Source organism: Notechis scutatus, chromosome 6, assembly GCF_049901735.1.
Source record: "Notechis scutatus isolate UNSWTSFEM ecotype Mainland chromosome 6, rNotScu1.2, whole genome shotgun sequence".
In the NCBI taxonomy this organism is placed as follows: domain Eukaryota; kingdom Metazoa; phylum Chordata; class Lepidosauria; order Squamata; family Elapidae; genus Notechis; species Notechis scutatus.
The window spans coordinates 82,777,884-82,794,198 of record NC_142014.1 but is presented as its reverse complement, the minus strand read 5'-3'; the positions used below and the strand labels follow the sequence as shown (position 1 = coordinate 82,794,198).

At 45.1% G+C, this 16,315-nt stretch overlaps 1 protein-coding gene across 3 annotated transcripts; it reads right to left on the bottom strand.

Moving 5' to 3' along the window:
• Positions 1-6,154: 6,154 nt before the first annotated feature.
• On the bottom strand, positions 6,155-11,649 carry LOC148130291 (C-type lectin mannose-binding isoform-like). 3 transcript variants are annotated; one of them, XM_087969013.1, is made up of 6 exons: positions 11,503-11,649; positions 11,060-11,133; positions 10,548-10,642; positions 8,463-8,603; positions 6,961-7,075; positions 6,155-6,393 (listed from the first exon to the last, which is right to left on the bottom strand). In XM_087969013.1, exons 2-6 carry the CDS (start codon positions 11,115-11,117, stop codon positions 6,326-6,328), a joined length of 477 nt encoding a protein of 158 aa, XP_087825139.1. In that variant the 5' UTR covers positions 11,118-11,133; positions 11,503-11,649; the 3' UTR covers positions 6,155-6,325. The 3 variants fall into 3 exon arrangements, with proteins under 3 accessions (XP_087825139.1, XP_087825141.1, XP_087825140.1); XM_087969015.1 differs by having other exon boundaries at positions 11,060-11,137; positions 11,467-11,647; XM_087969014.1 differs by having other exon boundaries at positions 11,060-11,137; positions 11,503-11,647.
• Positions 11,650-16,315: the final 4,666 nt, after the last annotated feature.

Below are 16,315 nucleotides of genomic sequence, written 5' to 3'. Positions count from 1 at the left end.
AGTATCTCTTAAGAAGGACCATCCATTGATGCTCATTTTCATTGGAGGGTTGAGAATTGGTTGGGCCTCAGCACCATTTTACTGCCACCAAAGGTGACTGGCACGTGATCCCCACTCTTCTGGAAAAGGCATAGGGGTGGGGTGGTGGAGTGGGTCCCTGAAGGCCTGGGCTGTGCTGATCTACTCTGTCAGGGTTGCAATGATCTGAACCCCCTCTAGATGGCATCAAAGAGCCTGTGATGCCTCTAGTCCTCAGCGCCTCTCTGGCAGTCCAAGTGGAAAACCCCTCAGCTGGGTTGCTTCCATATCTGGGGAGCAGAGCCCCACTGCTGAGGGATTCTCTTCACTGGGCCTTCTCTCTCTCAGCTGGGTTCTTTCCTTGTAGCTATGACCCAACTCGGAAACACCATCAGGGTTAGAAGGAAGGGAGTTTGCAGAGAGGAGGAGGAAGAGGACTGTGGGGTCCTGGGTGGTCTCTGAGCTTTGTTCTTTTCTTGCACACATTTCATGGCCCAACTAGAGTGGTACGGTGGCTTAGAAGTGGAGCTCTCACCTCATAACCAGGAGGCTGTGAGTTCAATCTTAGGTAGAGGCAGATATTTCTTTCTCTGGGAGCAATGAGAATCTCTCTGCTGAAGAAAACTCCGCATTGGTGACAGGAAGGGCATCTGGCCAGTGAAACACTGGCTCCATTCAGTTGCCCTGACTCCAACACACAAGGGATTACAGGGAGGGGAGGGGATTCTACTGGTTCAGACCGGTTCTACAGAACCGGTTGTTATGATTCTGCACAGTTCGGAGAACCGCAAATCGTGCCCCTGGCTGGCCCGCCTCTCTCCACCCACCCCTGTCGCGCCCAGTCAGTCCTTATCGTGCATGCAGGACATCGCTGACTGCATTCTCCCTGCCCAGTCCCACCATTTTTCCTCCCCACGATCAGCTGTTCCGATGATCAGCTGTGCTGGGACCTCCCTCGGTGTCTTACTCCTTCACCCAGGGGGCTTGGCCTTCCTGGGCCTCAGGAAAGCCCCGGAGAGGAAAATGTCCCCCTGAGGCCCAGGGGCAAAAAAAATGGAGTGCCTGGGGGGCTGAAAAAAAACCACACCCATCCAGTCACATGACCACTCCCACCTAGCCACTCCCACCTAGCCACAGAACCTGTAGTAAAGCTATTTGCATCCCACCCCTGATTACAGGGTCATTAAAAGACAAAAACTATTATGACCCAACTAGGTAACACCATCAGGGTTAGAAGGGAGTGGGATTTGGAGGGGAAAAAAAGTGTGAAACTTGGACTTCCTTTCTTTCCTCGTTTCTTTCTACATCAACTCCAAACGTAGGACAATAAATCCTGTTTTTTGCAGACTGAAGGTTCTTTTTTTCAACATTTAAAAGAATGAAGGGAACCAAATATTACTGAATTGGAAGGATTGTTTTTAAAAAGGGAAACAGGAAAAAAGGAGGGAAAAGACTCTGCCTTGGAACTATTGGGAGCAATTGCGTGAAGAACTTATATTTACTGACAAAGAAATTAAAGAGAGACTAGCATAAGTCTATTTCAAGCTATTTAGCTCTCGTCAGCTAACCATGCTCTACTGGGATTTGAACCCAGGCTACTTATATATTAGATGGATGTATTAACCTCTAAGCCACAGGTTCACCTTGCTTTGTTAGCTCTACCAGGGGAGAGATGAATAAAATAGAATTCTTTATAGGTAATATAGATAATATATTCTTTATAGATAATATTTACAGATAATATAGAATTAAGAGGTTTTTTGGTGAGACCGGTCTATCAGGGCAACCTGGTCTACCCAAATATGGGACGGAGCATAATGCTTCTGATTGCATGAAGTATAACATAGTTGTGGAAAAACACACGAGCACCAAAGGTGGGATTCAGCCGGTTCTGACTAGTTCTGGAGACCCGGTAGTGGAATTTTTTTTTTTAAGTAAAAGTTTTATTGATTTTAACAACAAACAAAAACACATAAAACATAAAACATAACATAAAAACATCATCATCCTTCATAAATTTACAGACAGTGTATCGGTTGGTTTACCACTCCTTTTTGTGCATCCATTTCATAGTCATCATAATAATTATATTACATAATAACTCATATTATCAATCAACAATTATATATCCTAATATATGATTAAATATATGATTAAACAATCATTTGACTATAATTTTACTAATTCATACTTAAGCGAGATAACTGTAATTTAGTTACTTTATTTTATAACAAATCATAAAATCATACCAAGTTTATCTTAATAAAATATTCTAAAAGTGTTATCAAGACCAAAAAAAAAGTATATTCATTATTTCCTAGGTTTCTAAATATTTTATTATTATATTGTATTATCTAACCATTGATAAAAAAGATCCCAAACTTCATAAAATTGTTTATCTTCTTGTTCTCTAATTTCAAATGTCAATCTACTCATTTCAGCACATTCCAATATTTTCTTAATAACTTCTTCTAATGGTATTTTCTCATTCTTCCAATTTTTAGCAAATACAATCCTAGCCGCTGTTAATACATTTACAATCAAATACTTTAAGTTTTTATTATATGTATCAGGTAAGATTCCCAATAAAAAAATCTCTGGTTTCAAATCTATATGTTTCTTTGTCATTTTTTCCAACCATATGCGAATTCTAGTCCAATATTTTCTAGCGTCCTCACAAGTCCACCACATATGGTAATATGAACCAGGAATCTGATGACATTTCCAGCACTTTTCAGATTTATTCTTGAACATTCTTGCTATTCTTGTCGGGGAAAATGCCACCTGTAAAACATCTTATACAAATTTCCTTTATATGCTGTTGACATTGTCATTTTATAATTTTGAGACCACAACTTTTGCCATTTCTCTAAGTCAATCCCATATCCAAAATTCTTCCCCCAAGCAATCATTGTTTCTTTAACTTGTTCTTCCTCTAATTTAATTTCCAACAAATAATTATATAATTTTTGATCACTTTTTCATCAGTACCTGTCAAAATCCTATCTAAATCAGTCATTTTGTCATAAAATCCTTCCATTTTAGAATCTTTAAGATACCTTGAATGTATTTGCATATGAAAACCAATTCATCTTTATGCCTTGTTCTTCTAAATTTTGCATCATTTTAAGTTCACCCTTTTCATCTAGTAATTCCCCATATCTAACTGTTTGTTCCTTCTTATAAATTATAGGATAAGAAAAGGCTTCAATAGTTGATAACCAAACTGGAATTTTCAAATAACACTGTTTCTTAATTTTCTCCCAATTCAACCATAACGATTCCAGTATATAATGCCTTCTAAAGTAACCCTGTGATTTAGTTCCCTTATACCATAAAAAAGCATGCCAACCCAATAATAAATCATGTCCTTCTAATGCCAACAATCTAGTCTTTCTTAACGTTATCCATTCTTTAGCCCACATTAAATTTGCAGCTTGATAATACAACTCCCAATTAGGAAGGCCAAATCCTCCTCTAATTCTAGCATCCTGTAAAAGTTTTAATTTTATTCTCGCTTTCTTACCTTGCTTCAACACAATTTTATTTAATTCTTCAAAATAGTCCAATTCAGTAATATTTGGTTCCCTTCATTCTTTTAAATATTGAAAAAAGAACCTTCGGTCTGCAAAAAACAGGATTTATTGTCCTACGTTTGGAGTTGATGTAGAAAGAAACGAGGAAAGAAAGGAAGTCCAAGTTTCACACTTTTTTCCCCTCCAAATCCCACTCCCTTCTAACCCTGATGGTGTTACCTAGTTCGGTCATAATAGTTTTTGTCTTTTAATGACCCTGTAATCAGGGGTGGGATGCAAATAGCTTTACTACAGGTTCTGTGGCTAGGTGGGAGTGGCTAGGTGGGTGTGGTCATGTGACTGGATGGGTGTGGCTTTTTTTTCAGCCCCCCCCCCCCCCGGCACTCCATTTTTTTTGCCTCCTGGGCCTCAGGGGGGGGACATTTTTCCTCTCCGGGGGCTTTCCTGAGGCCCAGGAAGGCCAAGCCCCCTGGGTGAAGGAGTAAGACACCGAGGGGAGGTCCCAGCACAGCTGATCATCGGAACAGCTGATCGTGGGGAGGAAAAATGGTGGGACTGGGCAGGGAGAATGCAGTCAGCGATGTCCTGCGTGCACGATAAGGACTGACTGGGCGGCGACAGGGGTGGGTGGAGAGAGGCGGGGCCAGCCAGGGGCACGATTTGCCGGTTCTCCGAACTGTGCAGAATCATAACAACCGGTTCTGTAGAACCGGTCTGAACCAGTAGAATCCCCTCCCCTCCCTGTAATCCCTTGTGTGTTGGAGTCAGGGCAACTGAATGGAGCCGAGTGTTTCACTGGCCAGATGCCCTTCCTGTCACCAATGCGGAGTTTTCTTCAGCAGAGAGATTCTCATTGCTCCCAGAGAAAGAAATATCTGCCTCTACCTAAGATTGAACTCACAGCCTCCTGGTTATGAGGTGAGAGCTCCACTTCTAAGCCACCGTACCACTCTAGTTGGGCCATGAAATGTGTGCAAGAAAAGAACAAAGCTCAGAGACCACCCAGGACCCCACAGTCCTCTTCCTCCTCCTCTCTGCAAACTCCCCTTCCTTCTAACCCTGATGGTGTTTCCTAGTTGGGTCATAGCTACAAGGAAAGAACCCAGCTGAGAGAGAGAAGGCCCAGTGAAGAGAATCCCTCAGCAGTGGGGCTCTTCTCCCCAGATAGGGAAGCAACCCAGCTGAGGGGTTTCCCACTTGGATTGCCAGACAGGGCGCTGAGGGCGAGAGGCATCACAGGCTCTTTGATGCCATCTAGAGGGGGTTCAGATCATTGCAACCCTGACAGAGTAGATCAGCACAGCCCAGGCCTTCAGGGACCCACTCCACCACCCCACCCCTATGCCTTTTCCAGAAGAGTGGGGATCACGTGCCAGTCACCTTTGGTGGCAGTAAAATGGTGCTGAGGCCCAACCAATTCTCAACCCTCCAATGAAAATGAGCATCAATGGATGGTCCTTCTTAAGAGATACTGAGAATCTCTACAGACTTTTAGCTATACAATTTGGGATGGACGCCCTTTGAATGCTATGGGAGTAGGAATGGATTCCCAGAGGAAAAAAAATGCAGACTACAGGAACCAGAAGACAACTCAGGTGTGATCCTGAGGACACAGATAAACCTTCAAGTGGCCTCAACGAACCTCTAAAAGGATGCAAATGACCAGCTGTCTGCAAGGAGTATACATCCTTCCATTCCCCAGTCAGAGCTGAAGAAGCTTCTTGGATGAGAAGCGAAACTTCTTCAAAGAAAAAACAATAGTCCAGTTTCCTCCTGAAAAAGCACCTTTGGGACAACCATGATCTGGATCAGAGGTTGCCAACCTTTTGGACCTCAGGGACCCCCCAAAGTCATAATTTAAACTCCCATTGGACCAGAGACCCTGGGAAAATCCCAAAAACAGTCTGCAGTAAAAATCCCCACCCCGGTTTCCTACCAATCAATCATTCTTTATTTGGGAATGCAGGATACCGTCTCCAGCTCTGTTCTCAGGGGGAGAGAGAGAGAGAGAGACTTCTGACTTCATGCAAGGAAAGCAGCAGAAGCAGCAGAAGTCTTTCTTTCTCTTCCCCAAACTCTGCCAGATATGAGTCTTTGCTGGCGCAGCCTCTTGGAGCAGGAGGCCTTGCAGGGTCCCAATGGCTCATTTCTGGCGGAGTTTGGGGAGAGAAAGAAAGACTTTGGCTGCTTTCCTTGTGTGCAGCCAAAAGCAGAAAGAAGCGGAAAGAAGCAGCCTGGTGGCCAGGGGAGGCTCATGGGACGAGTGGGGCAAGTTCCCCCTTCCCCCTCCCTCACTACCTTGTGTTGTTCTCAATGCAAGCAACACAAGCCTTGTGTTCCCGTGGGCCATGTGGGCGGCGCAGCTTGGATTAATTGCTTTGGAGGGACATTTCTCTGTGGACCACCAACATTTTCTCACGAACCGCCAGGGGTCCCCAGCCCACTGGTTGGCGACGACTGATCTGGATGACTGAGAATCTCTACAGATTCTCAGAGATGCCCTCCCCCACTTAAATCCAAACCTCGCCATGAAGAAGACTCGGGGGTCTTGAGCTTTGGATCTCAACCATGTCCTGGGTCTCCAAAATAAACAAGGCCAGTCATGCTAAGGCAGAATTTATTTGACCTTCTGGCCCATCAGGATGAGCGAGGCCTGATCCAAGCTACATAAAGCATCCTTTAAGGGGAGGGGTGCAGAGCAGAGATGTTGGCTTCTCCAGACTTCACCAGGTGCTTCGCTCACTCTGGAGCAGGAAAAGGAGCGATTTGCACTAGAATTTGCACTGGCAGATGAAGGGATACAAGGATTCGCAGTGTGCATCATTCCATTTGAGATATCCTGGACAGCAAAACAGAAGGTTTCATTTTCAATTTGGACCAACCTTTCCATTTGTTTGCCCCACACACCCAACAGATCCTCACAATGTGTGTTGGGAGTGAACTCTTATGCTTTGTTTCCCAATTTTTAAGGCAAAGAGGATTTGCCTCTGGGGTATCCAGGGGTTTCCTTTAGCAAGGGTCTTTTTGAGGGTCTTCTTCAAATGGAAGAAGAAAGTTCTTAGTTGAGAAGAAGGCTTCCTGTCCAGGAAAAGAGGACGGTAAGAGGGAGTGAAGGTTCCTGTCTGTTGCAATAATGACCTTCAAGAAGTAGGTTAAGAGGGAGATGGTTGGTTTAATTATGTTGCTGTAATAATCAAATTTGGGTTTTTGAAGAAATGGTGAATTCCATTTTTGTTTATCCCATGGGCGTTTTGTGTTCCCTTGGCTGTATAGAGTGTCGAGCTGTGAGAACTTAGAACCCAATAAGGCTCATTAGCTGTCAAGGGGTGAGCATTCTAAGATGGATCAAATGGATCCTCATTGTTGGAAGCACCCCCTCAGTTGCATCCCCACCATCTTGCCATACCTGTCAGGGCCCAGAGATGGACACAGTACTCAATGTTGTTTGAGTTGTTGGGTTCTCCTTGGTTCCAGGCGAGGTAGTTGGTGGAGGATCTGTCTGACCACACCCATGTGCGTTGCTGGAATGACAGGGAAACCATATTAGCCAATGGAGAAGGGGACCTCTCTTTGCATAGCCCAGGAGTAGAAATTAAAACTTGGCAATGGGCAAATCTCTCTCTATATCTATCAATCTATCAATCTATCAATCTATCAATCTATCAATCTATCAATCTATCAATCTATCTATCAATCATGTATCTATCATGTATCTATCTATCTATCTATCTATCTATCTATCTATCTATCCAACTATCTATCTATCTATCTATCTATCTATCCTTCTATCATTCTATCCATGTATCTATCTATCTATCTATATATCCATCTATCTATCCATCTATCTATCTATCTATCTATCTATCTATCTATCTATCTATCTATCTATCTATCTATCTATCTATCTATCTATCTCATCTATTTATATCTGTTATCTATTTATCTATATCCATCTAGCATCTATCAATTCTTTATATATCTCTGTTATCTATCTTATCCATCTATCCATCTATCATTTATCAACTATTTATATATCTATTCTCTCTCTCTCTCTCTCCCTCCCTCCCTTCCTCCCTCTCTCATTGGTCTCAGTTGATCTGGAACTAGCTAACCAAGGTTAAATTTGGTGAATGTTTTTTCTTAATTATTGGTTTTCTCTTTACATTCCATATGTGCTTAATGTTTTATAGGTGGCACCTACCACCAGCAAGACTAGCAAAAATGCTGAAAAATATGTCCACCAAATGTTGCAAATGTAATCAGAAACCAGGCACATACTATCACCTGTGGTGGACATGCCCAAAAGCAAAAACATTTTGACCGAAAATGCATATGTGGTTAGAAAAAAAATGTTAAGACAGCATTAAAGCTGCATGACCCTCCCAGGCTGGGCCCTGCAATCCCTGAGTTTCTAGTCCATCAGAGTTTCAACAAGGATCAGAGGCCATTCAATGCTTTAAAACAGATGTCTCCAAACTTGGCCACTTTAAGACTTGTGGACTTCAACTCCCAGAATTCTCCAGCCAGCATAGCATAGCTGGCTGGAGAATTCTGGGAGCTGAAGTCCACAAGTCTTAAAGTGGCCAGGTTTGGGGACCCCTGCTTTAAAAAGAGGAAGTCAGGCTGAAGGAGGCCCTGAGTGCATGAGGACGCCTAATTCTGAGATGAATTTGGGATAAAATCCGTCCCTTTGGGACTTTAAAGACAGCAGTCAGTTCTTCAAGTGGGCAGGAAGGGTTGGTGAGGGGGCAGGAGGAACAGGGTTGGAGCCTCTCAATGGTTCCTGTCCAAGGCAAAAGTTTTTAGCAGAGAGATCCTTACCTCCCACTGGAAGATTCTTCCAAAAAACTCCCCTTTAGGAACAATAACAAATGAATTGCAAAATATTGCCAATAGGAAGGGACCTACTTTGCGTGGATCGTTCAGTCCAATCCAGACATGTCCATCACTTTTCAGGTAGTCGGAGACGTATTCGGCCAAGTCAGCTGAGTCTGCATTACTATGGATGGAGGCGAGGTGGCAGCCTGGCTTGAATTTCCTGCAGAACATCTTGGAGAGAGAGCAACCCCAAGAAAGGGCATTAGTTCAGCAAGGAAGAAACGTGTGTGTGGCTGTGTGTGTGTGTGTGTGTGTGTGTGTGTAAAAGAAAAGAGCAGGGATCAGATTGCAAGGTCCTACCCATAATCTCAACTTCGTTGAACCCCACAGATTTCCTCACTGAGGTCTGCAGCTCTTCATCGGTTCCCTGCTTAAATCCCCTTCTCATCCATTACAATCCGACATCCCCATCGCTTCAGAGGCAAGGCAGTCGGAAGATGCCAGCTGGAGTCACCCATGAAATATCTGGAAATCTCTTGTCTACAAGACGGTCACTCAACCCTAACGCTCAACGCTGAATAAAGATGAAGAGGGTTGAATGGGACCTTGGAGGTCTTCTAGTCCAGGGCTCTCCAACCTTGGCAACTTTAAGCCTGGAGGACTTCAACTCCCAGAATCCCCCAGCCAGAAAAGCTCCTTCCCTGCAGACTCCCCCACCTGGCTTTCTAGTCGGCTCAAGCAGGAGGCCCTACATACCATTCCAGACCAATGGCTGTCCAATCTCTTCTTGAAAGCCTCCAGTGATAGAGCACCCACAGCTTCTGGAGGGGAGCTATTCCACTGGTTCATCGGTCTCAGTGTCCGGAAATTTCTCCTTATTTCTAGGTTGGTCCTCTTGGTTTGTTTCCATCGATTGCTTTTGGTGTGCTTTTGTGTGCTTTGGAGAATAATTTGACACACAGACACACACATGGTGGCGCAGTGCTTAGAGTGCAACCCTGCAGGCTCCTTCTGCTGACTGCTGGCTGACTGCAATTTGGCAGTTCGAATCTCACCAGGCTCCAGGTTGACTCAGCCTTCCATCCTTCTGAGGTCAGTAAAATGAGGACCCAAACTGTTAGGGGCAAGAAGCCGACTCTGTAAACCGCTTAGAGAGAGCTGGAAAGCCCCTTGAAGTGGTATATAAGTCTAAGTGCTATTGCTATCCCTCTTCTTTGTGGCAGCCCCTTAGATATTGGTAGGTTGCTATCATGTCTGCCCTGGTCCTTCTATTCACCACACTAGTCATACCCAATTCCTGCAACCGTTCTTCGTATGTTTTAGCCTCCAGGCCCTTACACTGCCCAGCAGATACTGGCCAAACCATTATACAGTCCATAGAATACTTGCATTTCAGACTGTCCTAAAATCATGATCTTGGCTACCTTTCCATGCACCCAGCCTACGGTGTAACCCTTTACCTCACCCCAACCAGAGGGGACCTGGGGGCTGTTCAAGGGTCTGCCTAGATATTTCCTCCCCCTGGGCCAAGATAACAGCCACTCCTGAGATAGTCGGAGACGTATTCGGCCAAATCAGTTGACTCTTCACCGCCATGGATGGAGGCGAGGTGGCAGGCTGGCTTGTGTTTCCTGCAAAACGTCTGGGATGGAGCCACAAGGGAGAAAGGCACTTGTTAAGGAGACAAGCAAGTGTGCTTGTGTGTGTGAAAGTGGGAAAAGAGCCAGGGAATCTGATTGCATGGTCCTAGACACCATCGTGACTGCGTTGACTCCCCTCAGGTGCCCTTTCTAGATTCTGCAGCTTTTGAACAATTCTAGATCCAGGAGATAAACTCTCGGATTCCCATCACTTCAGAGACAAGGAGGCCTGAAGATGCCACCAGAGCTGCCAGTGAAACATCAGGAAATCTGCTGTCTAGATCATGGTCACTCCACCCGGAAGCTCAGCACTGCCCAACAGATACCAGCCATGAAAGCCCAAACCAATATACAGTCCAGAGAACACTTGCATTTCAGACTGTCCTCAAATAATGACCTTTGCTCCTTTTTCATGCACCCAGCCTAGTGGACCTGCACTTCAGCCCACCCAGAGGAACTTGTGGGGTGAGGTCTTCAAGGCTCTGCCTAGACTTCTCCTCTGCCTGAACTAGGAGATTCACACAGCACTTCTAACCTCAGCATCGTCCCAGTTCTTGTGATCATTGAAGACCTTGTAGCAAAACCCATTCCTGGGGAGCCAATCTTGGGGACAACAGCTGCTGTTGGCTCCTGTGTGGGAAGAGAAGAAGCTCAGTGAGAAGGTGGCCAGGAGGAAGAGGAGGAGGAGGAGGAGGAGACACAGCTGGGCCCGCAGAACATTCTGAACCTGCTGAGTTGCAAACATCTTTGAGGACAGTAAACTGAAAGTGACTTGCAGCTGCATTTGCAGAATGTCCAAATCTTGGTTGGGGTTAGCCTTGGTTAGTTTCCTGGAAGCTGCCTGCCTGGTGTGAATCAATCCACTTGGGTTGGTCCCAAGTCTTGGAGCAGAGAGAGAGAGAGCAGGTGGGGTCTAAATTGCACAAGACGCCAAACAGGGATAAAAGCAACTTCGGGGAGAGGATGCCAGGAGGGTCAAATCAGGAAGGGGGTCAGAGGGGAAGAATTGGCCTCTCTGGACACATTAGAGACCCTCTTCAAACTCACCATTTAGGGAGAAAGCCACGACCAGCAAGCTGAGGGTCACCAAGAGGAATCGCCCCATGGTCTTCCTTCCTTCCTTCCCTGCAGAGAGAATCGTGGAGGGGGGGAGAGGAAAGGAGAGTGAGGTGGGTGGGAAGTCCAGCCTGTAACCAAGCTGGGGGGGGACACTGGACCCCGTTTCTCCCTCCTCAGTCATCCAGCAGCCTTGGGGGCTCACAGTCGATCCTGCCTTGCCCGGAAAGGCTCACCTGGGGATCTCTTTCTTTGCCCCAGAGACCCCTGACTCCCTGCCTCCTGGAGACCCTCCTGCTGCAACCAGGACATCCCCTGCAGCCCCCCTGCAAGAGGTCTCTTCAGGTGGAGAGAGAGAGAGAGGGAGGCGCAGGAGGGATCAGCTGCAGGGGCCTCACCTGTCCGGTGTGCACAGGTGGGAGAGCCGCACTCACCTGTCCTTTTGCCTCTACGTGTAGCAAGTCTGCTCAGTGGCTACTCCAGGCTTCCCTCCAGCAAAGGGAATGAAGGCATTTATAGGCTAGACAAAACACAGGGTTGGTCAAAGTGGAAGGGAAATTGCTTTTCTTCAGAAAGGATTCTCCCCTCGCCCCCAGGAAGTAGCTTGTTTGCACTAAAGTTTTAGCAACAGATAAAAACACCAAAATTGATTTCGTGGCAATTACTTGGCCTTATAAGTTTATTTATTTTATTTAAAGCTGTCATAGAGCTGCCCACCTCATGATTAATTCTCAGTCCAAAGTATGACAACATCAGACGCACGTCTTTGAACACAATAATCTTTTAACACAATCTTTCTTTCTTTCTTTCTCTTTCTTTCTTTCTTTCTTTCTTTCTTTCTTTCTTTCTTTCTTTCTTTCTTTCTTTCTTTCTTTCTTTCTTTCTCTCTTTCTCTCTCTCTCTCTCTCTCTCTCTGGGTCTCTCTGTCTGTCTGTCTGTCTCTCTTGTTTACCTTTCTTTCTTTCTTTCTTTCTTTCTTTCTTTCTTTCTTTCTTTCTTTCTTTCTTTCTTTCTTTCTTTCTTTCTTTCTTTCTTTCTTTCTTTTTTCTTCCTTCTTTTATATTTGTTTATATTAGTTTCCAATGTTCCTGGTTGAAAGTTTTAATAAAAACTGTATGCAATAGCTTCAGGGATAGATCTGATCCCCCAGCCATGTACATATGAATCTGGCTCTGATCAAAAGGGGTTTCAACAAAATCAGGAAGTACCCTGGTGCAGCAGCAGCCCCTGGCCCCCCCTTTTTAAAAAACCCCACAGCTTGAAATCTTTCAACCTCCTTTGCAAGAACTCCTTGGTGGGGGGGGGGGGTATGATAGATGATTTATTTGACTGATGAGGCATCAGAGCACCTTGTGTTATAAAGCCCAGGAAAGTCCTGTGTCTCTGATAAGAGATGGATGGTTTGCATCGTCTGTGTTTCTGATATTTCTTTGTCCATTTTTGGCAGCCAGTTCACAGGATTAAAAGGAAGGGGGGAGGGAATTGCTTTTCTTTTCCATAGAAGAGATGAAGAGATATGGAAGAGGAAAATCAAGATTGTGGGGGTGGGTGGACTTAAAACTTCAATCCCTTCCATTTAGGCGTTGAGTTCATTGGGCTTGAGGATTAGCTAAGGGTCCCTTCTCCAAATTCTTCTCTGAGGTGGCCTGCTCCGACTTTACACCCTCCTTACATCCTGGATCACACCTGCTGTGGCCCAGATCTTAATGGTCACAGAGGGAGGAACCAACCACAAGAGCCAGAAGCTCAGAATCCACATTTGGAGAATTACAGGCTGTGATTCCTGGAAAACCGGGGTCTCTACCCGTTGCTCAGGGTAGTATTTGGGGAGGGGGCTGCAATCCAGAGACGAACAGGCGGGATTCACGGTTGAGACGAGTGCTGGGTTCTTCCTTCTGGGGGAGGGACACCCAAAAAAGGGGATGACCTGGTGTGGTTGGAGGATATTCAATGTTCTTCTCAACTTCTGTTTCTCTCCTCAGGTTTGGAGATGCTTCTCATCACTTGCTTCATCTTTGGCCTCTTGGGCAGCCTTGCCTGGGCAGGTGAGCTGTTGCCATCACTCCAAAATTGATATATCCCACCTACATCCTGTTTCTCTATAGATTTGCATATATCTGTTGTTGTTTTATCTCTTTCAACTCTTGGTGACTTTATAGACAAGTGCTCCCCTTATATCTAGTCCTTGGTTAATTTCAATCTATTAATAAAAAAATAATGTGTAAATTTTAGTGTTTTATTGCTTCCTCTACATTGGATTGGATTGTTTTATCCTTTTTAACATTGTAAGCCACTCAGAGACTCCCCGTGATGGGGTGGGTGGCAAACAAATTGAATTAATAAATGTTTTTCTTAATGTTCCTGTCATTTTGGATTTTGTTTTTATGTTGTTGTAAGCCTGACTGACAGTGAGACGGGCAGCATATGAAGTCAATAAGTAAATATTTCTTTGCCAAGAGCACCTCATGAAATGGGGGAGGGGGTGTCCCTACACCATGGGAAATCAAGCTTGAATCCTTATTGGGTTGTGGGTGTTTGGGGTCTTAGCAAGGGAAGACCTCTGTGCTCCTGAGGGAGTTTCTGAATCTCCATCCACCAAGCTCAGAGAGCACCCAGGACCACACAGTAGTTGTCCTCCTCCTCCTCCTCCTCCTCCTCCTCCTCCTCCTCCTCCTCCTCCTCCTCCTCATCATCATCATCATCATCATCATAACCACCACAATCCCACCACCGCCACAAACCCCACTCCCTCCTAGCAGTGACAATGTTTCTTTGTTGGGTCCAGAAAGCCACCAAGCTCAGGGATGCCACAGTTCAACCCCGAGCTAAAATTCTCTTCTATTGGAACTCTTAGTTATGGAAGAAGTCCAGAAGTCAAATTGTTCTTAATAACTAATAAAATATGTTTTAAGAGAGAGGCTAATGACCCGCAAAGCAATCAAAGGATCACTCGGTGTAATCTATTTATTTGTTCGATTTCTGTAGGCAGCCAACTCAACCAGTTGACTCTGTGTGGCTTGCAATTCTAAGGTTATAAAATAATTAAAATGGTAAAAACATCCACAGAATAAATAAGTACAAGCAGCAGCTGTGATGATTAATCATTAATTTCTAGAGGGACTTGAAGACTTTAAGCAGTGAAGAGCCTGTTGGTTCGGCTCTCCACAACGGTCCCAGGTTCTTAATGTGGCCCCTTGAGAAAATTGATGGCCCATTGAACCCAAATGCCAGGGATCCACGCAATACATCCCATTCAATAAGAACAATCTCCTCAAAGAACATTTTATTGGGATATATCGAATTGGCACGTTCCTGGTGGAAAACCGGCTCTAAGTTCCCACCCAATGAAAAGTTGAGCTTTCTCACTTCCTCCCCCCCCCCCGAATCTCCAGTCACATGGTCCAATCAGCATACAGTCCGGTTGCTAGGTGACCTCGGTCTGCACCTTTCGAACACCTGCACCAACGTCCTTGATTCCCAGGGGAAAGAATTTTATTGTGGCTACAGCACCCCAACTATCTTCACACTCCCTCCCCCCTCCTTGGCTCCTTCACTCCAGGCTGTGCCAGCCCTGAAGCCGTGAGAAGAGAAACTTCTCTAGAGAAAAACTACAAAAAGGAAAATGGCCACAGTTCGGCCAACTTCAGGGTTGACTCTAAGAGCCATTTGTCAACTCGTAAAGCACTCCTGGCTTGCTCTCCAGTTGCCATAAGAAGGAGGGGGAGAGATCTGATACAGCAGTTTGGTTGCTATGACCAGAAGCACATTCCATGCATACCCTTCCCCAGATTGTGTCCAAGGTTACCAGAGCCAGTCAGAGAGGCGTGTTTTCTACAGTCCGGGGAAAGTGCTTCAGTTGGAGAATGTGATTTAAGACACACCCTGGGAGGAGGGGGGAAACAAGGTCATAGGTGGGGCAGTAAATGACGTGGGGCGGAGCCTACTGCACTTGGGGAAAGTGCCAACATGTTGCTCCTAATAAATAATTGGGCTTCTTTCGAAACTTGGCTCGAGGCTCATGAATTAATTAGGGCATCCGTCGGAACCCTGACACCATTGCCGTGTCTCTCACTTTTGCTCTCATTCTCTTTGTTTCTCATTCTGTTTCTCCAGAAGATCCAAAGCCACGGACCGTCTGTCCTTCCGGCAGCTTTGCCCTGAAAGAGCAAAGCCAGTGGTATTGCTACAAGTTCTACAAAGAGTTGTTCACCTTTCAAGAGGCGGAGGTAACTCCCCTGAGGTGCCTCACCTGAGCAGGATGAATTCCCTTAATCTGGCCCAGAGTTTTTCCAAACTTCACAAGGCCCAAAAGTTCGTGTCATTCTTTAAATGGAGAGCACCTGCTGCATGACTCTCCCTTAAAAATAAGGATAGAAGTCTGAAAGAAATGAAATATTTTATTAATTATGTTGAATTCTCTTCCATTTAGTACTTTGAAAATAAATCTGAATGGGTTTAATGGGCTGCCTTCACTTCAATCTGAGTGAAATTTGTCAAAGGAAGAAAACTCAAATGAGATATCCAACTGCTTCATTTAAATGAGATTGGGTACTGTGTGATTCAACATGTTGTACAACTCAGCTATTGCCTTATCCATGTTGTGGAAACAAGGCCAACAATCACAGGGTTAACAGGTGTCCCACCTTAGCAATCATTCACAGGGGTGGGATTCTACAGGTTCGCACCTATTCGCTAGAACCGGTTGTTAACATTCTAAGCAGTTGGGAGAACCAGTTGTTGGAAGAAATTACTGGCCTAATCCTGTAAGGAAGGCAGGAAGGAAACAGTCTGGTGTTGCTTACAGAAACTGCCTCTCCGTTAACCCTTATTATATTCTTGGCAGGACTAGACTTCCTGTCTCAGGAACTTCTCTGGAGTTTTTTTCCCCTCCTTTGCTTGTGTGGAGTGACCATTCAAAGTCACCATGGCACTGAAAAAAGTGACTTATGACCATTTTTCACACTTACCACTGTTGCAGCATCCCCACAGTGATGAGAGGCCAGGGGAGGAGATGCGTGCCTCGATGTGAGTGATATTGAGTTGGCCACGCCCAGCCAATAACATGACCACCAAGCCATGCCCACCAACTTAGCCACACCCAGAGAACCGTTGTTAAAAAAATTTGAATCCCACCCCTGATCATTCACAGTTATGACAGTGGTGGAAACGTATCTTTAGGGCCAATCCTCACATTTATGACAGTTGCCATTTACTTAGCAATTGTTTGGCTAAATGACTGAATTGCCA

What these genes read in the sequence shown, in the direction of transcription:
- LOC148130291 (XM_087969013.1), bottom strand. Translation starts at nt 11,117, where the DNA reads ATGGGGCGATTCCTCTTGGTGACCCTCAGCTTGCTGGTCGTGGCTTTC. An exon ending in CGTGGCTTTCTCCCTAAATG is followed by an intron (nt 10,643 to 11,059) that starts GTGAGTTTGAAG and finishes CTTCCCACACAG; the next exon opens with GAGCCAACAGCAGCTGTTGT. An exon ending in GACTGAACGATCCACGCAAA is followed by an intron (nt 7,076 to 8,462) that starts GTAGGTCCCTTC and finishes CTGTCATTCCAG; the next exon opens with CAACGCACATGGGTGTGGTC.